The sequence below is a fragment of the Hirundo rustica genome, chromosome 1 (assembly GCF_015227805.2).
Source record: "Hirundo rustica isolate bHirRus1 chromosome 1, bHirRus1.pri.v3, whole genome shotgun sequence".
NCBI classification, from domain to species: domain Eukaryota; kingdom Metazoa; phylum Chordata; class Aves; order Passeriformes; family Hirundinidae; genus Hirundo; species Hirundo rustica.
In genome coordinates this window covers 85,273,441-85,296,195 of record NC_053450.1, presented here as the reverse complement: position 1 = coordinate 85,296,195, position 22,755 = coordinate 85,273,441, and the positions used below count along the sequence as shown (strand labels likewise).

Genomic DNA, 22,755 nt, shown 5'->3' with positions numbered 1-22,755 from the left:
AATTTATATAATTGCATTCCTGTAAAACTTGAATTTATTTTTCATTTAGAAATAGACCACAATAAAAGGTTTCTGCACTGCAAACCAAGTTTTCTGTGTTAATTTAAAGTTTAATTTTAGAGTGTTTTCTACAGTCACAGTACTTAAAGGGCAGAGGAAAACTGTCATTGTAAAAGAGACTTCTAATCAACCATGGAGTCTCAAACTAAATACCAGCATTAATTGTTCATAAAGTACTGCAAGCGGAAAAGGGATGATTAAACGGGATTTAAGCTGCATTGCTATTAAGGATTAAAGTGAAAGGCATTTTAAAGCCATGTGTTAAAAACCATCTTGTAAAATGGTACGGGCCATAATTCAAAATTTTTTCAAAATATACCAGGCTGTACTAATTAGTCTTATGAACTTAGAGCATCTATTATTTCTGCCTCTCAATTTGACATTTATACACAAATAAAAACTTGAGTATGTCACACCTGAAACTGCATCTGTTAAGTAGTTGCTCAAATAAATGTTTAGAAAACCTGCCTTTTTTAATGTGTCCTATTAACATTTTTGCTTTTACTTATTGTCGAGGGACACAGTTAGATACACCAATTTCCCTGCAGCATTTGTGAGCTACAAAATGGAATACAATACTCGAAAGGGAAAGCTGCTGTTCTTGAGCCCTGAGACAGCCAGGAGGGCTGCATCAAATGCCACAAGTAGGCTGCAAGTCATGACACCTTCCCTACAGAATTCTGGCAAGTTTAAATGAAACCTGTGGATGTATTGTTCCATTTTTCCAATCAGATATAAGAAAAGTTGGAAACAGTTTCACATGGATTTTCTAACCTCTTCTGGGGCTCTCGTGATTGAAGAGGATGCCGTTCACAGCAAAGAGATTGTAGGCTTCTCTGAAGTTCACCACAATCCAGTAGGCATACAGTTTTGCTGCCCCTGTAGAAATAATTTTGAAACGTTATCGTATACACGCTCGGCTCATACACAGCTCAGAAACACACGAGTCTCTGTCACATGTACAGTGAAGTCCACAGCAGAGTGCTTTAGCATTTGATTAGTTCCTTATATGCACTAAATTTTATACTGGAAAAACCAAAAAAAAAAACCCCAATAAACAGCAGCTGAATGGGAAAATACTCATATACTGAGCAGCCTCTGCACTGGCCTGGAGACATCAGGGCATTTTCTTATTTATTTTCTTATACACACTCAAGCACAGCATTTTTTCTTTTACAATATAATTAACATGGTCAGAGCGTGTGAAATATGTCACTGGAGTGACCTCTGTTAATTAAAAAAAAACCCCAAAACCAACACAAAACCAAAATTACTTTGGAGGAATAAAAGTGAAAATCTGGTGCCTTAACACTCAAATTGATTTGAAACTTTATCACCAAAATCCTCCATGCCCATGCTTTAATAAGTGTTTCAAATTTCATATGAGTTCACGAAGGAAGAAGTGAGCTCTTGGGAGTCTTTCATTTAGGCAAGAAAAAATACGAAACCTTATCACTTCAGCAGTACCTCACGACCCTTTGTGAAGGAAGAGCCACCCTACCCCCCGCCCCCTTCAACAGCTCTTCACCTCTGAGCTGAATGAACAAGGTCTTGTGAAGTGAGATGCTAATTTCCAACCCCCAGGCAATGGCAGCAAATACTTTTTATATAGTAATTCATAAAGGTATGCCTCTTGACATGTCTAGTCACTTTAGCTCTATCATCATTCTAATCTCACACCCAAATGACTTCAGCCCTGAGACATGAGCAGGAAGAACAGACAGACAGACACTACACACACACCATCGGCGTTCCTCACCGTAAGGCGATCTTGGGTAAAAAGGGGTGGTCTCCTTTTGCGGGATTTCTTGCACTTTTCCAAAAAGCTCACTGGTGGAAGCTTGGTAAAACTTCACAGAGTTGATAAGGCCACAGGTCTTAATAGCATCTAGGAGCCGTAGAGTGCCAACCCCGTCAACGTCAGCAGTATATTCTGCTAGATCGAAAGAAATCTTGGGGAGAGAGAGAAATAAAAAGCCACCAATTTTACTAGGGCACCAGAACATGCCGAAATCACGTACAACCAACCAAAGCAATACATCACTTGCCACAGACCATCTAGACGTTTTTGTACAGAGCAGATACTCAGTTTACAAAAGTACCCTCGAAGGATTTCTAAGAATAAATAAGTAGTTCCATAAATAGCCAAACCAAATGACTGGTGTTCCCTGGGATTATTTTCCCACGTGAAGTAAGGGGTAAGCCTCCCCGTGGTGGGAACACTATCAGGCACTCTCTCATCTCCACAGCTGCCAGTTTCCACAACACTCACTTGGGCTCAATATCTTTGACACACTTGAATTTGGTTATAATTGCCCAAAATATATTTTTAAAAATAAATAGGACAGAGAGCACAACAGCATCAACATGTATAAACGCTGCCTCCCCTGCCAAATTTAAACAAGGTCCAAGGTTTTGCAATTTAAAAAAAAATCAAAGTTCAGAGAAGAGTAGAAATACCTGCTATCAAATGAGACTCCCAACACTATCTGACCAAGGTGTACCAGAGCTGTGGCTTTTGCACAGAGCTTACAGAGATCATGAAATGTGATGGCAAAGGGCAGAGGTATGCAAAAAACCCCTGACACCTCCAGATGACATATTCTTCAAAGTATGATAATAAAGTCATGGCCGCTGGTGGGCCAAGATTCCTTTTTCTCTCCCCACTCCAGTAACTGTAGTTATCTTTACAATGAGCTCGTCCTGTGGCCTATGCCACAAGCAGTGCTCAAGTCTAAACTTTCAGAGTGTTCAAAACATATTAATTCCCTTCTTTGCAGTCACTGAAGGGAAAAAAAAAAAGCAAACCTGGAAAAAGTAAGCTGAAGGTAAGAGGTGTGTTGTGATTCCCCCAGTCTGCAGACAGGAGAAAACATGCTCAGAGGGGAGCTCACTCTTTTTTCTTGGTGGTACAGGCTGCTTTCTTGGAGGTTCCAGCAAAGCTCCTGGACTCTGAAGAATTTTTCCCCACAAGTGCCCATCCCAGTGGCACGTTCCGTCTTCCTTCTACATCCTCTCTCCAACCTGGGAATTTTGCTTATTCCAGTTTTCAAAACACACAGGGATTTTGTTTATGCCAGTTTTTGAAAAAATGTTCCCTGTTTATACTGGCAATGTCATAAAAAGTAAAGGGGAATGGGCTTTTAGAGCAGTCTCTTTCATGGCCCTGACCCAAGAATTATTCTACCTACGTCCCCTCTGGCTGACTCAGACTGATAGCCCTGTATTAATTTCTCCTGTTAAGCCACTTCCCCTATTCAGTAACCACTGGAGGTTTAAGGCTTGTTTACACAGCAGATGGAAAAAAATAATTTGATTAATTTGAATTTTCACTTATGGTTAATGTAATACAGGTATGAAATTATCTAAATTGCGTTACTGTGCTCCAAAATAAAAAGGTTCACTCACAGTTTTGAGCTGAAATAGGTAAGGATATGAACAAAACCAAACTTTACTTTATCCATTTTTTTTTTAACCAAAAGAAAAGAAAAAAAAAACCACAAAAGGAAACCCGATACTTTGTCTTATTAACCTACTATGACCCAGCTGAAATTGAGCACTGATCTACCAGGAAGGGTTGTACATTTTTTGTTTTAATCCATTTGGCACAAAGATGACAGCCACTTAAGGTCTCTCAACTTCAGTGTCAAAGTAACTCTTACGAAAGCACTTAAATGAGTAGACGGTACAGTCAATAATGTACAAACGAACATAAATTGGTGTATTAAAATCACATGTCCCAGCTTTCCAATGAAAGGCAAGGCACAGAGTAACTGTAGCAGAATCAGGAATTTACCTATATTAAAGTATTGTTTCCAACAAATAATCTGCTTAAAACATCACCCCCAAATGCAAATCATTGCTGCCACGTTCTACTACAAAGTAAATGGCACGTGTAACTGAGGCAGCCTAGGAGACCCCAGATTATAAAAGCTCTTAACCAGAGGGAGCAATGAGGCCACAGCAGCACTGGGAAATGTTCTCTCTGGCTGGTGTAGAGACCAGTTTCACAAGAGATGGTTTTCCCTATTGCCTGATGAATGACCTCAGTCTTCACCTTCAGAAAACACTCCCTGATGGGGTGTGAGGTAATTGTGCCCCCACGCTGACTGGGTCTGAGTGTCCCCAAGCAGAAACCACCAGTTTGGTGTCTGTTTTGTAATGCAGACTGCTGTTCACCAGAGTCAGGATTCAGATCACTAAATACATTTCATTTTGGAGTGCAGATTAGACAAAAATGGCATTCAGGAAAATTTAAAAAGTGGTTTTATCCACTAAAACATCCAACACCAAAAATTCTGGACCGTTAAGAGACCCTGTGGAAGGTAGGGGCAGTAAAACTGCAAATACAGATAAAAGCAACCCAAATTTCAATTTGATTCTAATTCAAAGTTAAAAATTTAAAAGGTTTTTTTTGAATAGCTGACCAATTAAGTAGCTATAAATAAATCAGAGAAGAGCAGGAAAAGGTGATAATTTATCGCTTGTAACGTAATTCCTCTCCTTCTGTACGTTATTTTGTGCAAGACTAGCAGAAAGACCAGAGGGGTTGGGGGGGCGGGGGGAGGGATTTAAAAAAAAAAGAAAAAAAAGAAAAAAGAAGAAAGAAAAAAAAGAAAAAAGAAGAAAGAAAAAAAAGAAAAAAAAGAAAAAAATATGAAAAAGATAAAAAAAAGAAAAAAGAAAAAAGAAAAAAGAGAAAAAAAGAAAAAAGGAAAAAGAGAAAAAAGAAAAAAAGGAAAAAGAGAAAAAAAAAAAAATAAAAAAAAAAACAAAAAATAAAAAATAAAAAATAAAAAAAAAGAAAAAAGAAAAAAGAAAAAAGAAAAAAAAAAGAAAGAAGGGGCTTCATTAAGAGGGATGTGCAAGAGAAAACAACATGCATGCATAACACATGGAAAAGGACTGAGTTCTAGAAACCAAATATAGAACCATATTCAATAGATATTACTCTTAAAAATAACCTTCACTGAGCTGAGTGGGACTACTTGAAAGAGTAAAAACTCCATGGATACCATTGTAAAGGTATGTGTATAAAAGCTAAAACCAAGTCATACTTTATGAAAGATTAAACACTCATGCAGTGGGAAAAAAGAGCATTGCTAATACCTATGGATGAGTTTTCAAATTGCCTTATTCATGACAACTTTCTTAAGTGCCTGAATTAGGAAGATTGTCTTCCTCTACACCAATAAAGACAGCAGTGAGTCAGAATAGAAAACAGAGATACTCTTGATCATGCTTTGGAGAAACTATTTACATGCACCCATTTTTTAATTGAGCTACATAACACAGATGCTCCATTCTTTCCCCAAAAATCCAAAATTCTCTCTTACTCTCAACTGTGCAAAGCAAGACCTGCAACTGCAACTTGTTTTGAAGGAAGCATGGAGTTTTTGTAATGACTGGACTAAGGAAAAGAAGCTTCTTTACCTGGCACAAACTTTAAATCTGAGAGTTTTCTCAAAGATTATCAAAGTAATGGATCCAATACTTTGGCCTCTTTGGACAGATTTTGTGCAAAAGGGAAATCACGGCATACCAACAAAACAGAAATTGCCTTCTTGGAACATACGAGTCTGAGTGACCTTGGCACTTGCTTCTCATGTACAACAGGGACACCATGCTTTTGCAGTTGTCATTGTTGATCTCTGGAGATACTATAAAAGTATCTTTTTCAGACATATCTATTTATTCCACTCAGTGGGTAGTGATAAGTGTGTGGTTAAAAAGAAGAACACACTTGGCAAAAGTTCCAGATTTTGGGGTTCTGAACACCCTGCGGAATTTCCTGTACTAATATACTATACTAAAAAGTAAATGTACTCCTCATATACATGGGAATTCTACATACTGAGGATCTTCTTTGCTGGATTCATCCCTAATATAGTACATTTCAATTACATTCTTAGTCAAGAAAAAATTTCCACAGCAAGGTTTACCATAAGGATGATTTGTTTTCAGAAACAAAACATAGTTTCATTAGTTATAACCCTTTTGCAAGCACAGAACACAATATGAATACACTGTACCACATTATCTCCTTTCAAGTGGCTACAATCAGAATGAGTTTTGTGAACTGTTTTTTTCCTTTTGAATTTGTACTCTTGTGTTTCCCCCTCACATTTATTTCTCTTTATAATCACCAGATTCAATCTCTACAAGAGATATTAATTTAATATAGCAATGCTTTAAATATGATGTTTCCCAACTAACCATTCAAAACCAAACTTAGCAAGACCTTCAATAAGATTTAAAAGCTCACTGAAAACTATCTAGATGGAAAAATATGGGCCTTACCCTCCACAAGACCATACTCCTATCATGTCTATAAATACTCTATACAAGACTGTAGACTTAATAATATTTGCTTGTGACCAATGTGGTGTTGTCAGCAATGGTGATACTCTGAAAGTTATCAGTTTAGTGCGCAAATAATTTTGGCTCTGTAGGACTCTTCGTCTCTGCTTTGTCATTTGAAGGAATCCAACAGACAAGCCGTGATCATATTAATTATTAGATTTCAATCAAAAATAAAAGTAGAATGTGCTTCAGTGCTCTATGTAAGGAATACGAATAATGGTTTGAAATTTCATCTCTTACAGTCTTCTCAGTTTCAGAAGACGGGATTTCTGGAAGGCTAGTGTTATAACAGGGAAGATTATGTGAAGCCCCAGGAGGAGATAAGATAATATAAATATAAATTATTATTCTTCAACTCTAAAAGGAGAGGTGGCTAACCTAACTATAACATCAATTTAAGATCTTTGCTCTTTTGAAAAAAAATATGATAGGCTACTTACATTTATCAAAGGAGAAGATACGTGTATCAGATCATTAAAAAAGGTTTACACCAGGAAAGCAAATCACAAAGCAAAAAAACTGCTCAGAAATGTTTCAAGTCTCACAAGTTTCACAGTGGTTACTTTTTTGCATTCTTTAAAATCAGTTGTGTTTGCTTTGAATACTCAGCGTGCCTTCCAATAAAAAATATTGGGATCTGCCAATAAAAACCGCTGGGATCACTTACATCATCTCAGTAAACAAGCTGCTCAATTCCTAGGAATAGGCATGTAAAGCATAAATATTCCAGTTTCTAAATCTAATACAGACTATGGGGCAAGAATTCCTGTAAAGTCCTAACACACTGGAAAAAAAAAAAATAAAAAAAAAATCCCACAGATTTTAGGAAATATAAAGAATCTGGGGAGCTGAGCTGCGTTAAGTGGATGGGAAAGAAAATGTCAGGTAAGCTTCCCAAAGATTGTCACAATTCCTCCTTCCTCCAATCTCTCAATGAATGCTTGTCTTCTCACCCAATTAAAAAAACTAATTGAAAGACACAAAATCCCCCTAACAATTATAGATTTTGCTGTACAGAAAAATAATCACTGAACTACTTATTACTAAGTGATACTCTTGATATCCTGAAGTCCTATTCAATTTCTTAGGTAAACAGAAACAGACTAAAACAGTAGTGACTGAAATTCTGGATAAAATGAACAAACGTGCCTTTTGTAGATCTATCTTCTTTCCTATTTATTTCCCTGTCTTCTCATTAGCAAGAAGGAAAAAAAATGCAATGTATAAAATTAGAGTATTTGCACAACATGATTAGAAGTCGAAAATTAGCAAAGAAAAGATTTTATAAATGGAAACAGAAGTCAACATTGTTTTCTGAAATTTTTGTCAGACTACATTATTCACAATATTGCTGCACAAGAGAGCTTGGGTAACATGGATTTTCAAGTTACTTGTGATACAACAGAATAAGCAGTGCAGTTGATAAATCCAGTGCTTATTCTTCTACTTCTCTACCAGTGCTTACATTTTGGTCCTACGGTGGAGTTTCACTGTGGCTGTGTCTCACTGTGTGCTGCAGGACTTCTTGCAGAGGTTAAAAGTTTGGCTTTGACATCAGTGAGTCAGCACTTCACCTTCACCTCTTACTGTGGAGGCCTAAACCAAAGCCAAAACCCAACCCTTTTGTTGTTTGAGGATTTGAAATGATCCTTGATGATCTTCAGGTTCTATAAAAACTTCTTTTGCATACCTGAAATATGTAATGATTGGGATGAAGAGGCCCCCTAACACATTCCACAGTGTATGTTCATACAATTTCTCATGGCTCATCTTGAGTAAGTCTTCCTTACAACTCTCCTCCAGATAATTTTCAAGTTCTTGATGCAGACCTACTGAAATAATCTTTAAAGAGAAATAACTTGACTTTATTAAAATAGGTTCCCCTTTTCCTTCTTAGGAGCAAAAACTGCTACTTGCTTTCTGATGGGTGGAAAAGAGAAAAAATAAAATAAATCCAAAGCAGAAAATAAGCATGGAGAAATGCTCCCTGAGTAGGCGAAGTTTCGTATTTATCTGGCCCCCTATCAGTAGAGGTTGAAAGTTGGATTCATTATTCAGTTTCTTTAGCAAGTGATTCCTCCCTGGAAAACTGCAGGTGCAGCTGTAAATTGAACTCTCGAGGTCATCACGTTCACCTTTGCCACTAAAGCAGCCTGCTGGTTTATGTGTGACCAGCTAAGAGTGATAGAACTACTAGCTCTCTATTACTTTCAAGATTTTGATGACACAATCATTTGATTGGAATATCTCCATTTTAATAAAACAGTCTCCTACATCTTGTACAGCTGACTTGACCATTGGATTCAAAGGTGTGTTTGGACCAGATCTCCAATAGAAGTAATTTGCAAATTGCTTACTCTTTTGCTCATTACCTATCTACTGTAGTGAATCTAGAGATTTTAACAGACTGGATTAAAAGGGAGTTGCCCAGAGACAGGTCAAAAGGCAATGATCACAAGTTGGAATATGTGAAATTACAATTAGATATTAGGATAAAAAAGAGTTCACAACACTGGTGGTCTCACACTGAAACAGGTTGTGCAGAGAGGCTTTGGCCGTAGCATCTCCACCCAATACTCAACCAGGCATCAACCTGAGCCACCTGCTGTAAGCTGGTCCTGCTTTGTGAAAAGGTCCAGTCCAGATGGCATTCAGCCATTGCTGCCAAATTCTGTCATTGCACAGTTGTAAGATGAGAGGGAGATGGGATTACAGCAGTATGTTTCAATCTTCAAACATGCAGCAGCATCCAAGGAGCAGAGCGTGGATGTACAGTGTGCAAGAATGAAGCCTGGCCTTGTAAAAAATCCATGATTTCCACTAGAAAAATAGAGAGTTATTCACAGCAGCTTTCTGGAGACATGCAGTTCGGCTTGCTATTCATCATATCTCCTCCAAAGAGGAGCTTCAGATAGAGGAATGCTCAGATCTGATAGTAAAAAAAATACCAAAGTGGAGGAGGAAAAGGAGGAGGGATATCACAGTACATGAGATTCAGTATGGCCATAAACCTTTGTCACAAAAATGTAACCTCCCCATTAGTTTTGCTTATCTTCTCATCCATTTGTTATTAATTTGATGGAACCGGGGAGTTGTCAGGGTTATGTGATGCAAGGGATTTATCTTGCAGAACAATCTCTGACCCACTGTTCTAAGTCTTCAGTTTCAAATTACAGAGATTAGAAAAGAGGCTTTTAAAAAAGCAGTATTGATTCTTTATTCACTGTCGGCATGATTTTGTTCAGGGATAGCTTCAACAATATTCATATGTACCCAAACTTTTAAGCACGTCACATGCAGCAAAGTCAGGATGCATTTCGATGTTTCAAGTATTGCAGCTTCAATAGCTAATGACATTGTAATACCCTAAAAGCTTTCTTACATACTCAAGTCCAGCTGTGCCAGAAGCTTTCAATGCTATTTAACAGAAAGACAAAAAGGGGCAACTTACAGAGTCACTAGAGAACATTCAAAGGGAGATGTAAAAAGATAGCCAATTCATTTTGCTTTATATGTACCAGGGGAATAGAGAGCTATGAATAACACCCATGCAGGGAATATAGTCACTTCCAAAGAACTAGCACCATTCTTACTCACTTCCATATATAAAGACATTAATTTAAAACATTCATGTTATTTAAAATTCTAACATGACAACTATACTGTAGTTTGGTTTTGTTGGGTTTTTTTGTTGTTTTTTTTTGTTTGTTTGTGTTTTTTTTTTTTTTTTTAATTCTGAAGCTTTTAAAAAACCTTTCATCCTTGCTTCCTTGATTCTTTCAGAACACATTGAGAGATGCTTTTCACAGATAAAAGCATCATTGCAAGAAAAAAGAAAGAAAGAAAAAAAACAACAAAACCCCAAATTCTTGAAAGAGCAACCAGATATTCACCATCTATCTGCTTTATGATTTTGATAGACTTTCAATGGATGGCTAGATAGACATTGACCAAAGCAATAATCTAGTATGGAAAAGCTTTGTTAACAACAGTCTCTCCTCTCTTCACCTTCCTGGCCAGCAAGACTGCAAAATACAGCTTAACACAATGGACCCTCCCAAATATTGACAGAACTTCTGTATTGCCTAGGAGCTAGAATTAACCCAAACTTTGCAAATGATGACCTTGCCTGACTCTCTCATACCTTCTACTCATGCATAAGGTAAAACATCCCTAGGTTTACGGGGCCTGTCAGAAGTTCTGCATTTTCAACCACAGAAAAGTTGTTTTCAGCATTTATTATCACTGAAGATTACGTCCCAGACTGCAGTTCTTTATTCTAAATGGAATAAGAAAGCTTAAAAGCAGATCAAAATTCAGCTTCTCAGATACCTCTAAAGTATCAAAAATACTTCTTCCTTCATGACAAAATAAAATATTCTTTCATAAATGGAGTTGACATATTTTATTACAGAGTAGGGTCCTTTTTCCTAAAGTGTATTTAATGTGGAAAAAATGTACTGAAGCTATGCAGATCCTTTTTAGAATCACTAAAACTGATTTTGAAAAACTTGAGAAAACTTGCCGTAAATTCACAAACTTTTTTTTTAAGAAAAAATATTTTTTGTTAATTTTCCCCTCTGTCTACCCATTATCTACATTATAAGTTATCTGCCCAGTTCTTCAAGTTATACTTTTTGTTATTTTGGGATGGCTTTTTGTGCCTATCCAACTAGTTACTGATGCAGTGCAGCTCATGGCAAAAAGATGAGAAAAGAGACTGCAGTTAAAGTCCTATAATTCATTCTGACCAAGCTGTGTACACTTTGAATGAAGCCTCTATAGAGATATGACATTTGATTTATTAAAAATAACACTTTCTATAATGATTAACAAAAGCTTTTACCTTTTACTCTGTGGAGTACGGAAATATCTGTGATTTTTAATTCTGTAAAATTAAAGGAATTTTCTCCTCCTCTGAACAACAAGAATTGCTACCTGCTTCCTAACAGCTAACAATGGGTTGAAGAAGATTACCCGCCTCACAGGGATGCTCCAAGAAAAAAAAAAAAAAATTAATTACATCAGTGTGCATGTATTACTCATTAATGAGACCATAAACCCAATCAGATAGACTGCCCATGAATATGGGCCCTGACAGGGGCCAAGACACAGCCAAGTCACTGCAAGAAAACAAGTTACCATTTCACTGTAGAGCTGAGGTAATGCTGTCTGGAAGCACTCTTAAACCATTCAAGATAAAGCAACATATCTTAGCTCTCTTTTATTGTCAGCTACTCAAAAATTGTCATCATCACAGCCTAAGGGCAGAGAGGAGTCTCTGACCACACCTGGGAGCCTGTGGTGCTTCAGCTGAGGAGGAGCTTTCAGAACAGGACTTCAGGGAGAAAAATGAGAACATGAGTTTTTGGGGAAATGAATAAGCATGTGCACACACACACACATACGCAGAGAAAAAAGTGATGACTTCTTGTCCTGGGCACAACAGGGAAATGGTGGAACCACACATTTGAAAAATGTGTGGACCTGGCATCTGGAGACACATTTTAGCAGTGAAGATGGCAGTGTTAGATTAGTGCTTTGACTTGATCTTAGATGCCTTTTCCAGCCTTAACAACACTGTGATTCCATCTGGGGAACAACCTCTGCCTTGAAGTACCCAGAAAGGAAAGTTTAGAGCTCAGAGCCCAACACTTACATCTGTGTGGCAAAAGATAGTTCTAAGTACTCCATATCAGAATGGAAATTATGTTTGTCCCATTTGTGAACTCAGTTTAAAATATTCAAAGTACCACAGAAACACATTTTCTAAATAATGGCTATCAATTCAGTCCTATTTCTTGTCCCTCAATAAGTCCCCTTATTTGCCATCACTTACAATGCTTCTTAGTGTTACAACTCTACAGACCTAGTTCTATTTTCTGGTTTGCCATAAATTAATTAAAAACAACACAACTCTTTAGCTAGAATTCTTTCAGCATACCCTCAGACTTCTATGTAATTAATGCCCAAGCCTTTTCTTTTCTCAATTTTACTGCATATGCATTAAGAATTAAATTGGGATGGCTAATTGCACAGTGCAAATTTGGATGGATAGGTATGTACTAACAAAAATCATGCTCCCACAGCTGCCACCTTCCCTGCTCCTGCTCCAGTACTTCATCAGGAATGACTGGGAAAATTAATAAGCATGCAACAGCATGCCAAGAAATAAGTCACCAGGGTTTGAGTTTTCTCTTTTGAACAGGGCAAATAATTGCCTTTTCTTCCAATACATAAGGCCATCTTCTGTGAAATTTCATTCTGAAATCAAACTCAAAGAAAGGACAACAATTCTAAAACCCAGCAGCATTCTTTTCCTTTTACTTGTTCTTGGGAACAGCTACTTAAAGATATTTAAAAACATTCTTTAACTAAATAAAAGAGTCTGAGGTTTACACTAGCCCTGAAACAAAACCACTGAATCCTTCGAATTTATTAAAATTGCAACCAACAAACCAAAAAAATCACCCACACCCCTTGAAATGCTAAAGTGGGTAAACCGTAACTGGGGAACACCTACCTGTAGTGCATGTACAGGCACTACATATGATTAATTTTAAAATATAGGTATTAATAGCATCCACAAATACAACAGATGATGATGGCTTTGTTGTGAATGATGTAATAAACCTGTAGAAACTGCTTTCAGTAAACTCAATGTAATAATTACATACCTCAAAGTGAACTGTGATGGTTCTTCATCCTGTCTAGGAAGCTACTGGAGTGGAATACCCCATTATTCCCACAATAAGTGCTCAGATTTTAATGTGGTTACAGTACTTTGGAAACCACGAGCCTTATATCTTCTCCAGTTGCATCCTTTCAGGGAGAACACTGCTGTTTTCTGTGTGATAGTGAGCACTTTAAACTCCTAGGCGATCCCCCACATAAAATGTTCTACTTAATCAACTCATCTGTCTTAAAAGGATGTGGGTGGCTGGTTAGGAAGAAACCTGTGGGATGAAATCTGAAAAAAAACGTGTGTCTCAGCAGGTATGTGGAGGTAAGGGGGAAGAGGCCGAGGGGCAGAGGGCTTAAAGGGATGAGACCCTCTGGTTAAACTTTATTTAACAAGCAGGATGATATTCTCAGAGAATAAATCAGTCTTATTTTTTTCTGCTAGTATTCCCTTTGCCCTACTTTATTCTCTCATTTATTATGGACTACTAAAGCCTCTTCAACACAACTCTTAGAAAACAACACATAGACATAAATTTTAAAAGGCAGCTTTGGCACTCAGGAGCCATAGTGACCATAAATCAAAGCAGAACATTGCAACTGATTTGTGTACTGTAACCCACAACCCTAACCTCAGCCGTTTTTCACCTATCTCTTGGGTTCTGACACAGAGAAAAGGACTAGCAATAATAGCTGCTCTTCACTTGAACGTGAAGGTAAACCATTCATGAAAAAGGAATATGGTAGTCAACTAATCACAAAACCCCAACAAATTTGTGAATTTTCCCCTCTCACCACTAAGAACAAGCACTGTATTTCTTAATTGCCCCGACTGTGCCCTAAAACAGCATTACAGGATTTGTCTCTAGCAGTGCTAGAAGTGACAAAAGACCATGCTGACCTCTATAATACAGTGCTTCTCTTCATCTATAGGGTGGAACTTGAGGTGCCAGAAAAGACCCTCTCAGAGCAGCTTTAAGGAGGGCTTGACTAATATATAAGAAGCTCTGTCAGCTTTCAAAGTGAACTTGGCAGCCTCATGATGAGGCATGTCAGAAAACCACTGTGGAAGACAGGACCGAGTTGCCAAAATGTACCGAACAAGTCATTGGGCACAATCAGTGGAAACATCAAATTTTACAAATAAGGTGAAGTCTGTAAAATTGTGAATGATTGCATTTTAGTTTTAAAAGAATGTATAGCTCAGGCAGATGCCACGTCCCTATTGTATGCAAATTTTTTATTTCAATTAGCACTTTTCAATCATGCATTTTCTTTTCTGAATGACTCATGGATATCTCAGTCAAGAAATTGCAGGATCACAGGCACATGCCAACAGGGTGCATTTATCTCAAGAAGAGATAAATGTGGAAGGAGTCATGTAAATCTATCTCAGGATTTTTTTTCAACCTGTCTTCCCTTCCAAACACATTTTCTCTACATGCCTGCAAGCCTTTATAAAGCAGCATACTCAGTTTCCGCGTCCTTCCAAGAAAGCCAGTATTCACAAGTATTTAATTGGAACTAAAAAAACTGTGTTTCCAGAGCTTGTCCATCAGGCAAGAAAAAAAAAAAGAAAAAAAAAAACATCAAGTTCCGTCTGTAAGTTTTATAAGTTTTATCACGTAGTACTAAGCCAAAGAAGATGTCACAATACTAACTTGCCCACAAAATGCACATACAAAAAACGGGAAATCTTTAGAGCTTCTACAAGTCACTTGAGAGAGCCCTGCTGCACAGGTCATTATAGGCAGTGATTTTCCATGAGGGAAACACACTGAATAGCTGTGAAGTACGGCTGGATGAAAAAATACCGCAGGTTAAGATCTGTGATTGCACATAAGCCTGACTTCTGCTAAGAACGTTACACGTCCTGGCTGCAGCAGGAGTTTTAGCTAATTTCCAGTGTGCTGACCCCAAGCTGCTCTGGGGCTTTGAGCATCCTCATCTGGGATGCAAAAAAGTTCTGTCGAGGAACCACAAAACATTGGGAGAGACAAACAGGTGTTGCCTGTTTGCCAGAGAAACAAAGGAAATTTCTAAAGTGTCATATGGGAGTTTGGAAACCTTAGTTAATTGTTGATCCTGTATCACCAGTATACCAGAGAAGCTGGACTGGGAAGGCTGAAAAGTGTAAATAGTGAATGGTGATGAAAAATTCTATAATTGGTAAAAAAATTAAAAAGCTTTGGCATGAAAGCAAAACCTCAGCAAGTGTTTCACTTTCCACTCCTATAGATTTTAACACCTCTCATGTTGCAAGAGTACTCTCTCCTCACACAAATTTAAGCTGATATTAACTGCAGTTGCATCTAAAAGAATGTATTTTTCGTAGTAGTTCGGTTCTAGGCAGTAATCCCTTTCTCAGAAACTGAAAGATTTAAATGAAGTCATCCTTGCTAAGTGCACTAGTCAGCCATATATCATATTCTCAGAAGTACAAAGAGTACTCAAGGGTGAAAGTTTTTTATGATAATGTATGATTTCTGCATTACATACAGAACAGCCATTATATAATTTTAGCATCTTGCCAACCTTTTTTTTTTTTTTTTTTTTTTTGAGCAAGAGTAGGAGGGAGAAATAAGGAGGTTGAATGGAACTGGAACAGTACTGTTTGTACCCTGGTGAATATTAGGAAAATGATAAATGATCCCTAGGCACAGAGACTGATTTATGCAATAAAAAGTAAAATACCATGGGGTGGAGCCTTTGTGTGAAAATCTCATCCTTGGACAGCTAAAAGGCATGAAATGCACCCAAGTGTCTCAAACCCCTAAGGGTTGCAATTAACTCATCATAACCACACCCACAAGAACTGTCTCCTTTGCTCCTCTATTGGGTGGGAGGAAAAGGAAAGGGAAAGAGGTCTATTTTTTAGTATGAAAAATGAAAGATTGATAGTTTACACTAGTGAACCCTTTAAAATCAAGCTGTTGGAATTTCTTAATTTTTGATTTTTTGCTAATTAACAGCATGAGTAAAGAGACACCACATCTCATGTCAGTATGAAAAAGGAAAAACAGGTAAAGAAAAGCCAATAAACCAAATACACATTAAAAGATCCACACACATGCATAAACCAAACGTGTTAGTAGCTTGCAGTTAACACAGTAATGGGATTAATAAACACAACAAACAAAATGTGATTCAACCTCATTCTGAAAAGGCTATTACTCAGGAAATTCAAATTAACTGTGCTATTCCTAAACCAGCAACGTGGCTTGACAATCCCACCTGCATGCACCTACAAATTTGTTCTTCTGTTTCTAGTGCTAGAAGACATCATTAGAGAGCACTGAAGTCTTATACTCCCTGTATTACATGTTAGATTCCATAGCTATACTGGCCATACAATCCTCAGATTCAGGTAAACAGATTTGGCCAATATACATCCAACTCAAACTAACTGGTATCTACTTACACCTTTGGTGTGTGGAAATGAGGTGCCATTTTTTTAATGCTACAAGCTTGCCAAATTTACGAAGAAAACAGCTACTGTGCACGTAAAGTGCAGTGGTGTGTCAGCCTAGTAATATGTTTACAGGGTATTTTTATCATGCAGAAGGAGGAAATAAACAATGAATTTTCTTCCTGAGGTGAGAAAACGCACAGATATTCGATTCCCTCTACTGAACTGATACAATTGGCTCCCTGCACAACAAGACCAAACACTGTGCAATATATCATCACAGGAACTTACCACAGACAGGTATGAGATCCAATTAGATACCACGTCAAAATTACAGCAATCTGATCCAAGGAGTCTCGTATATCCCCAACTCTGTCCCAAGACTTTCGTTCCCATTGACATTTAACAACCACCAACACTTTTGAGATTATAGCTTCCCACAAAATTCCAAATTCAAACTCCATCCAATCAATGTATTTGTATGAAATTCAGTATCTGGAAAATTAGCATGCTCATAAAATTGTATGCAAAGACATTTCAGCATGCAGGAGAGCAAATACATACTGCACCTCAGAAGTTTGTTTCAAATATGTATTACATTCTTCTTCTCTAAAAAAATGTTTTAATGTTTACTTCCCAGTAAAACTGAAGTGTTTAAGGAGCAGAGACAATGTAACAGTTGCTCTAAAACACACATCCTTAACAGTATAAGGTTTATTACAGATTAATTCTCTCTCTCTTGAAAATCTGCAAATTCATCTTCAAAACCTCCCTCAGCTGAAAATTATTCCACCTGCATTGGGAATTCTCACCTAAACTTAAAAATATAGGGAATTTTATAGTCCAAGACAGCAAAGGAGGGGATAACAAAAAGGTTTTAGCTGTCACATTATTTTTCTCACATTTCCCTTTGCTATTCATCAAATCCTTGAATGAAGTCTTTCACTGTAGCTGAACTATGACGACATGATATTTCTTCTATTGTTACAAGAGGGAATGACTGCCTTGACAAGGAGGGGCTGAGCTTTTAAAGTGAAATAGGTATTTCTAACACAATGAGTCTACAGTTCATCCATCATCCATTCACAGCCCTGTCTAAATGAGGAAAAAATGTGGTCTGCTCTATGGTAAAGATGAACTAAAAACTTCACAGCTGCCAAGTCTGAGGTACTGTTTTCTCAGTAATGACTCAGGCCACATACAGAGAAACTGACTGACTGCTCACCAGGTTGGTTTTTTCCCTTCTCACTTTACTGGTCTTGAATTTGATAGAAACCTGTTAAATGCAGGAATTCAATTTTTATTTTTTTTTTTTTATTTTTTTTTTTTTTTTTTTTTTTTTTTTTTTTTTTTTAATTGCATCAAAATATCCACAGAATCACAGAACAAGCTGTGTTGGAAGGGACCCACAAGGATCATCAAGTCCAACTCCCAGCCCTGCACAACCCCAAGAGTCACACCAATTCATACACCTAAAATTAGGGTTTGGAATTAACTTACCATATTCCAGTATTGTTTGAAAAAATTATTAATCTGACCTTAGTAGAAAATTCCAGTTATGATGTATGAAAATGTCTTTCATCTCCCTTTCTTCGCAATCTGAGGTAACATTTCTGGTTTTGGAACAAAAGACTGCAGATGATATCTTCGATAAACAGCTTCATAACTGTCAGCATGTTGTCCAGACTGCAACTTCTCTTTAAAAGTCTGTATTCATATGCAATAGAACTACACCTCAACAAGCTCAAATTTCTCTGAAATCTCTTAATTGTCTTATTCTTTATGTGGTCTTTATCTGCAGGCTTTTACTGAACAATAAATAAATGATGTAAATATAAGTAACCTCAGCATAACCAGAGCTATTCTTGACCCTAAAGTGCATACACAGGTTGTACAAAGTTGAGGAGCTCCCCACGGACACAGGGTTTCATCCTGGGGGAGCTGATGTTGGATCAGAGTTCAAGTCCATGAGAATTCACCTTTCTAAGGAGAACACCATCACCTAAACTGCGGCATACACTGTCATATCATCATCATCACGTATGATCATAAAAGCTTAAGCACATACAATTGATGTTGTCGTGTATTTTTAAGATGGTGCCATAATCTCCTCTCCCAAACCCATAACCCTCCCTCAAGTTAGAGAAATCAGTCAATCTGAATCCAAAGCCTGGAGTCATTAGATCAGATCATGTTTTGGCAGAACTTGACACTCAAAAAGATGGTTTGGCACACAACCAGCGCTGCTATATATTGACAGGGTACTGCCAGCCATATTTCAGAAACTCAGCGGTGAGAGTAAGAAACCTATACATAAGTGGGCTGTGAAAAATGCATACAGCTACATCAGCAGGAGTACTTTGTGGAGTGCAACCTCACCAGATCAATTCACACGCTGAAAAAAATCTTAATTGCACAGCAACTAAGGGGGATCCATCACACTAGGCTAAGGAGAACCATCAGATGCCTTAAATTGCAGCATGCACCCCAGAGAGGCTGGAAATAGGACTATAGCAAGGATTTTATTAATAGGTATGAAATGGGCAAACTCCACATGACTTTAGCCTTCCATGCCTCAAAAAACAGTCTTTCCAATTGCTCCATTCAAGTCGTGAGAATTAAGAAAACATAATGCTGTAACGTTTCACACCAGTCTGTCTTGGCAGCCTATTGCACTCTGGCTGTAGAAGTGTCTGCTTTCAAGCCCTAAGCCCTCGCAGCAATTATCCTGCTCTCAGACTAAACCTACAGAGCATATTTCAAAAGAAGCTACATCTAAACAGAGGGAGTTCAGCAGTGATCAATGTTCCACAGGCCTCGATGGCAATAAACTATTTACTGCCTTAACCTTTCAAGTTTGCACAAGCGGAGCGCCCGAGAGCCCCGTGATGGATTAGCTGAAGTGTTTGGTGGTGAGCGGAGCAGCCGCTGCTTCAAATCGTCTGTCCAGCAACACCGCCCGCCTCGCCGTCCTGCGAACAACAGCCGCCTGCCAGAGCCACTGTCTTCCGTCTCTTCCGGGGCTCCACTGCCCAGATGTACTTTCTGCCAACTTTTACTGTGCCCCTAATGGAGTAACTTTGGAAAACAAAGCGCATCAAAAAGCTGGGCACGATCCTAATCATGTCTTTAATACCCACCCGATTACTACCTTACAGAAGACATAACAGAGAGAGGATATCAAAGCGCACTCAGCACACTCGAGGCTGCAGTAGCTGATTTAGATCTGCTTCCCCCCACTTGCAAGGTTGCCAAAATAAATTGAAAGGGGGGAAAAAAAATCATGCCTATTGTATTAGTGTCATTGTCACCAAGGCTTTCTCACCACCCTGCTGGATGAAATACAGTAAGAGAAAGTAATCCATTACAGATGGCTGAAGACACCTGAGCCTTGGCAAAGTACCTTTGGAAAGGCTGTCTTTACAGAAGTTAAGAGTTAGTTTTCATAAATTTCAAATGGAATTACTTTGCCTGTAACTTAAATGCAAGACTAGCTCTTTTATCGTAGTTGTCTTGGTAATTCTGGGATTATTAGGATAGGCTTTTAAAACCAGTGAGACTGCTATAGGCCTTCTGTTTTTACAGTTTCAGAAGAATTTAATTTTTAACACCATTACCTGGAAATAAACCAGGTAATCACCACCTTGTCCTTCCAGGTGAAATATCTTAAGATGTGTTTTTCTCTTCTGGTAGATATATGTATGTGAAATCTGTAGGCTAAGATACTACATACTACACAGTACAGTTAATTCATGTTTTCTAAATAATCTAGGGAAATATAAAATCAGTTGTGTTTTGATTTTCCATATAAAAATTTGAGATAGAATTTTAACTTAGTTTCTAAAGGAAACAAGGTTGGTTGTTTGGGTTGGTGTTTTGTGGGTGGTGTTTTGTTTTTTTTTTTTTTTTTTTTTTTTTTTTTTTTTTTTTAAACACTCCTTCAGCGTTTATAACTCAAAAGCTTTAGTATGAAGTGTGCTAGTGTTAGAATCTGGAAGCTAAACCAGAAACACCAATAGCAGCCAAATTTCATACAGACCAAAACATAAAAAACTTAGCTGGTATTATTTAAGCCTGTGGATGAAAAACTGAAAGAAGCATCTGCAATTCTGACTGATACATACATAAATCCAAGGAAAATATGACTACTGAAGAAGAAACACATGTTTTTGTTGCTCTTTTTACTATCTTCATAAACAACAATTTTACACGTATAGTTAATATTACCTAGAATTCTCCTTTTTCTAGTATAACCAAGTCCCATATAAACACAGGCCATATGACTTCACTCAGTGATCCTTATATCAAGCTTTATAAATAGCTAGTAGTTATTTGTATCTCTTAGGCAAGCATCCAACCTTGATTTAAGGACTGCAAGAAATAGAGAATCTTTCACTTCCTTTGGTAAGCCACTCAAATTCTAATTATCCTCACTTTAAAAAATTATTTCTTCTCTGGTTTGAATTTGTTTAGTTTTCAGCACTGGATCTCCAAAGAATTGCCTGTGAGGTTAAGCACCTAGTAATACCAAACATTTTACTCCCTGTATGAGCAAGATCAAATAGCTGGTTCACTTATGCTTTAATGAGGTAACTCTAGTGGCCTCCTAATGTCACTTACCAGTGAGACTGTTTCCCAGACCTAGAATCACTTTTGTCTTTGCTCTGAGCTGTTTCCTATTCTCAGCATATTCTGGAAAGCAGAAGACCTGAGGTGTTCTCTTATTAGGTAATATGAGCAATATTGACTCCTTATTTCCACTCAGTAGCATCCTGTCAGGGCATCAGCTTCATTGCCTTTCTGGCACTACACTGCCCTGTGTACAGTTCAGCACTCACTGCAACCTCTAAATTCCTCTACAGCTCCTACTGTCCAGCAAACAAAGCTGTTCCCCTCCTTTGATGTGACTAAACTGCTTTCAGAGATAGAAATGCCCAGTCCTGCAGAGGAGGGAGCTTGGCTAATGCACCTGCTGGACCCTAACTAGCTCCTCACAGAGACAACTTGGGTACAACATTCCCAAAAAATTTTCCTCGACTAAAACCCTCTATCTTAGTGCACTTACCTTTCTCAACCCAAGTCACAAGAGGCATTAAACTAGTTTGATTAAACTTTTTTTTTAATTTCAGAACTTATAAAAAGCAATTGACTCTATCTGCAAGCTGAAAAGCAACTCAAAAGTTTATAGCAAGATATTAAGGAAAAAAAACCCACTAGATTTGTGAGTGACAAATCTATTTGGAAGACTGCTAACCTATTTGCAAAGGAATAGATAAAAGCAGGGCATCTCACTTCTCAGACTGTGTGAGAATGAAGAAATAGGAAGTGTCTCAGTATTATAATTCCATTTTATTTCAAATAAGTAGTTTCTTTGATGACACCAGAAATTTTTCAGACAGATGGCTAATGACTCCTCAGCGCACATTAAAAAAAAAAAAAAAAAAAGAAAAAAAAAAAAAAGTTATAACGCTTTCCAGTTGTATATGGGGAGTGGGAAGGTCTGGTTAATGCAACTAGAAGTGTTGTTTCTCTAGGATTTCCATGAGGGAAACTGGGTAACTTGAAGCAGTGTATTCTCCTGTTTCATTTAATCAAATGATATATTGGGAAACTCCGTTGTTCATTTAGACTTGTGACCTAAGCAGATCTTTTCTAAAGGCAGGCCCTATGCTGTAACTCTGCATTAAAGACAGGTGTACACTGGTACCTGGAAAAATCTCAGAAAATGGACCCTGAGCACAGGATGTACCACACAGCAGCAGAGACTTTCACAGTTGCAGATGGAAAGCCCAGTTTCCAGGTGGTCATAGACCTCCTCATGGCACAGATCTCGAGCAGCAGTCAGAGGTACATCACTGTAGCCACCTGAGCTTTCCTTGCTGCAGTTCTCAGCAAAAGCTGTGAAACAGAATTAAGTCCTGGCTGTGCCTCCCAAAAAAGGGCACATTCGACAGAAATAAGACCCCAGCAAAGACAGCTGCATCAGACTGACCTCTCTTTCTGTCCTGCTGGCATCAAATAATCATCCATTCACAAGCAGAAGCGCTTGTAACCCTCTGGAGCTGATTTGCCAGATTAAGCTGCAGTGATGAAGATGGTTTACTTCGTTAACATCTTTATTGAATTAGTGACCTCACTTGGATTGATCCAAAAATGAAAGCAGGGGGAAAAATTATCTCCTAGATGAAGCAGACAAGACGAGCCTCCCTCCCAGGTTTTGTCACAAAGTTACCCTCCTGTAT

At 37.9% G+C, this 22,755-nt stretch overlaps 1 protein-coding gene across 6 annotated transcripts in view; it reads right to left on the bottom strand.

Annotated features, from left to right (window-relative positions):
- The window catches only part of GMDS (GDP-mannose 4,6-dehydratase), a 411,509-nt gene that overhangs the window by 255,239 nt on the left and 133,515 nt on the right, over positions 1 to 22,755 (bottom strand). For all 6 annotated transcript variants that reach the window (XM_040075302.2, XM_040075329.2, XM_040075319.1 and 3 more), the window contains 2 exons: positions 1,820 to 2,012; positions 835 to 939 (listed from right to left, as the gene is read on the bottom strand). In XM_040075302.2, coding sequence (XP_039931236.1) covers positions 835 to 939; positions 1,820 to 2,012 — 298 coding nt within the window. The remainder of the gene's footprint in view (positions 1 to 834; positions 940 to 1,819; positions 2,013 to 22,755) is intronic.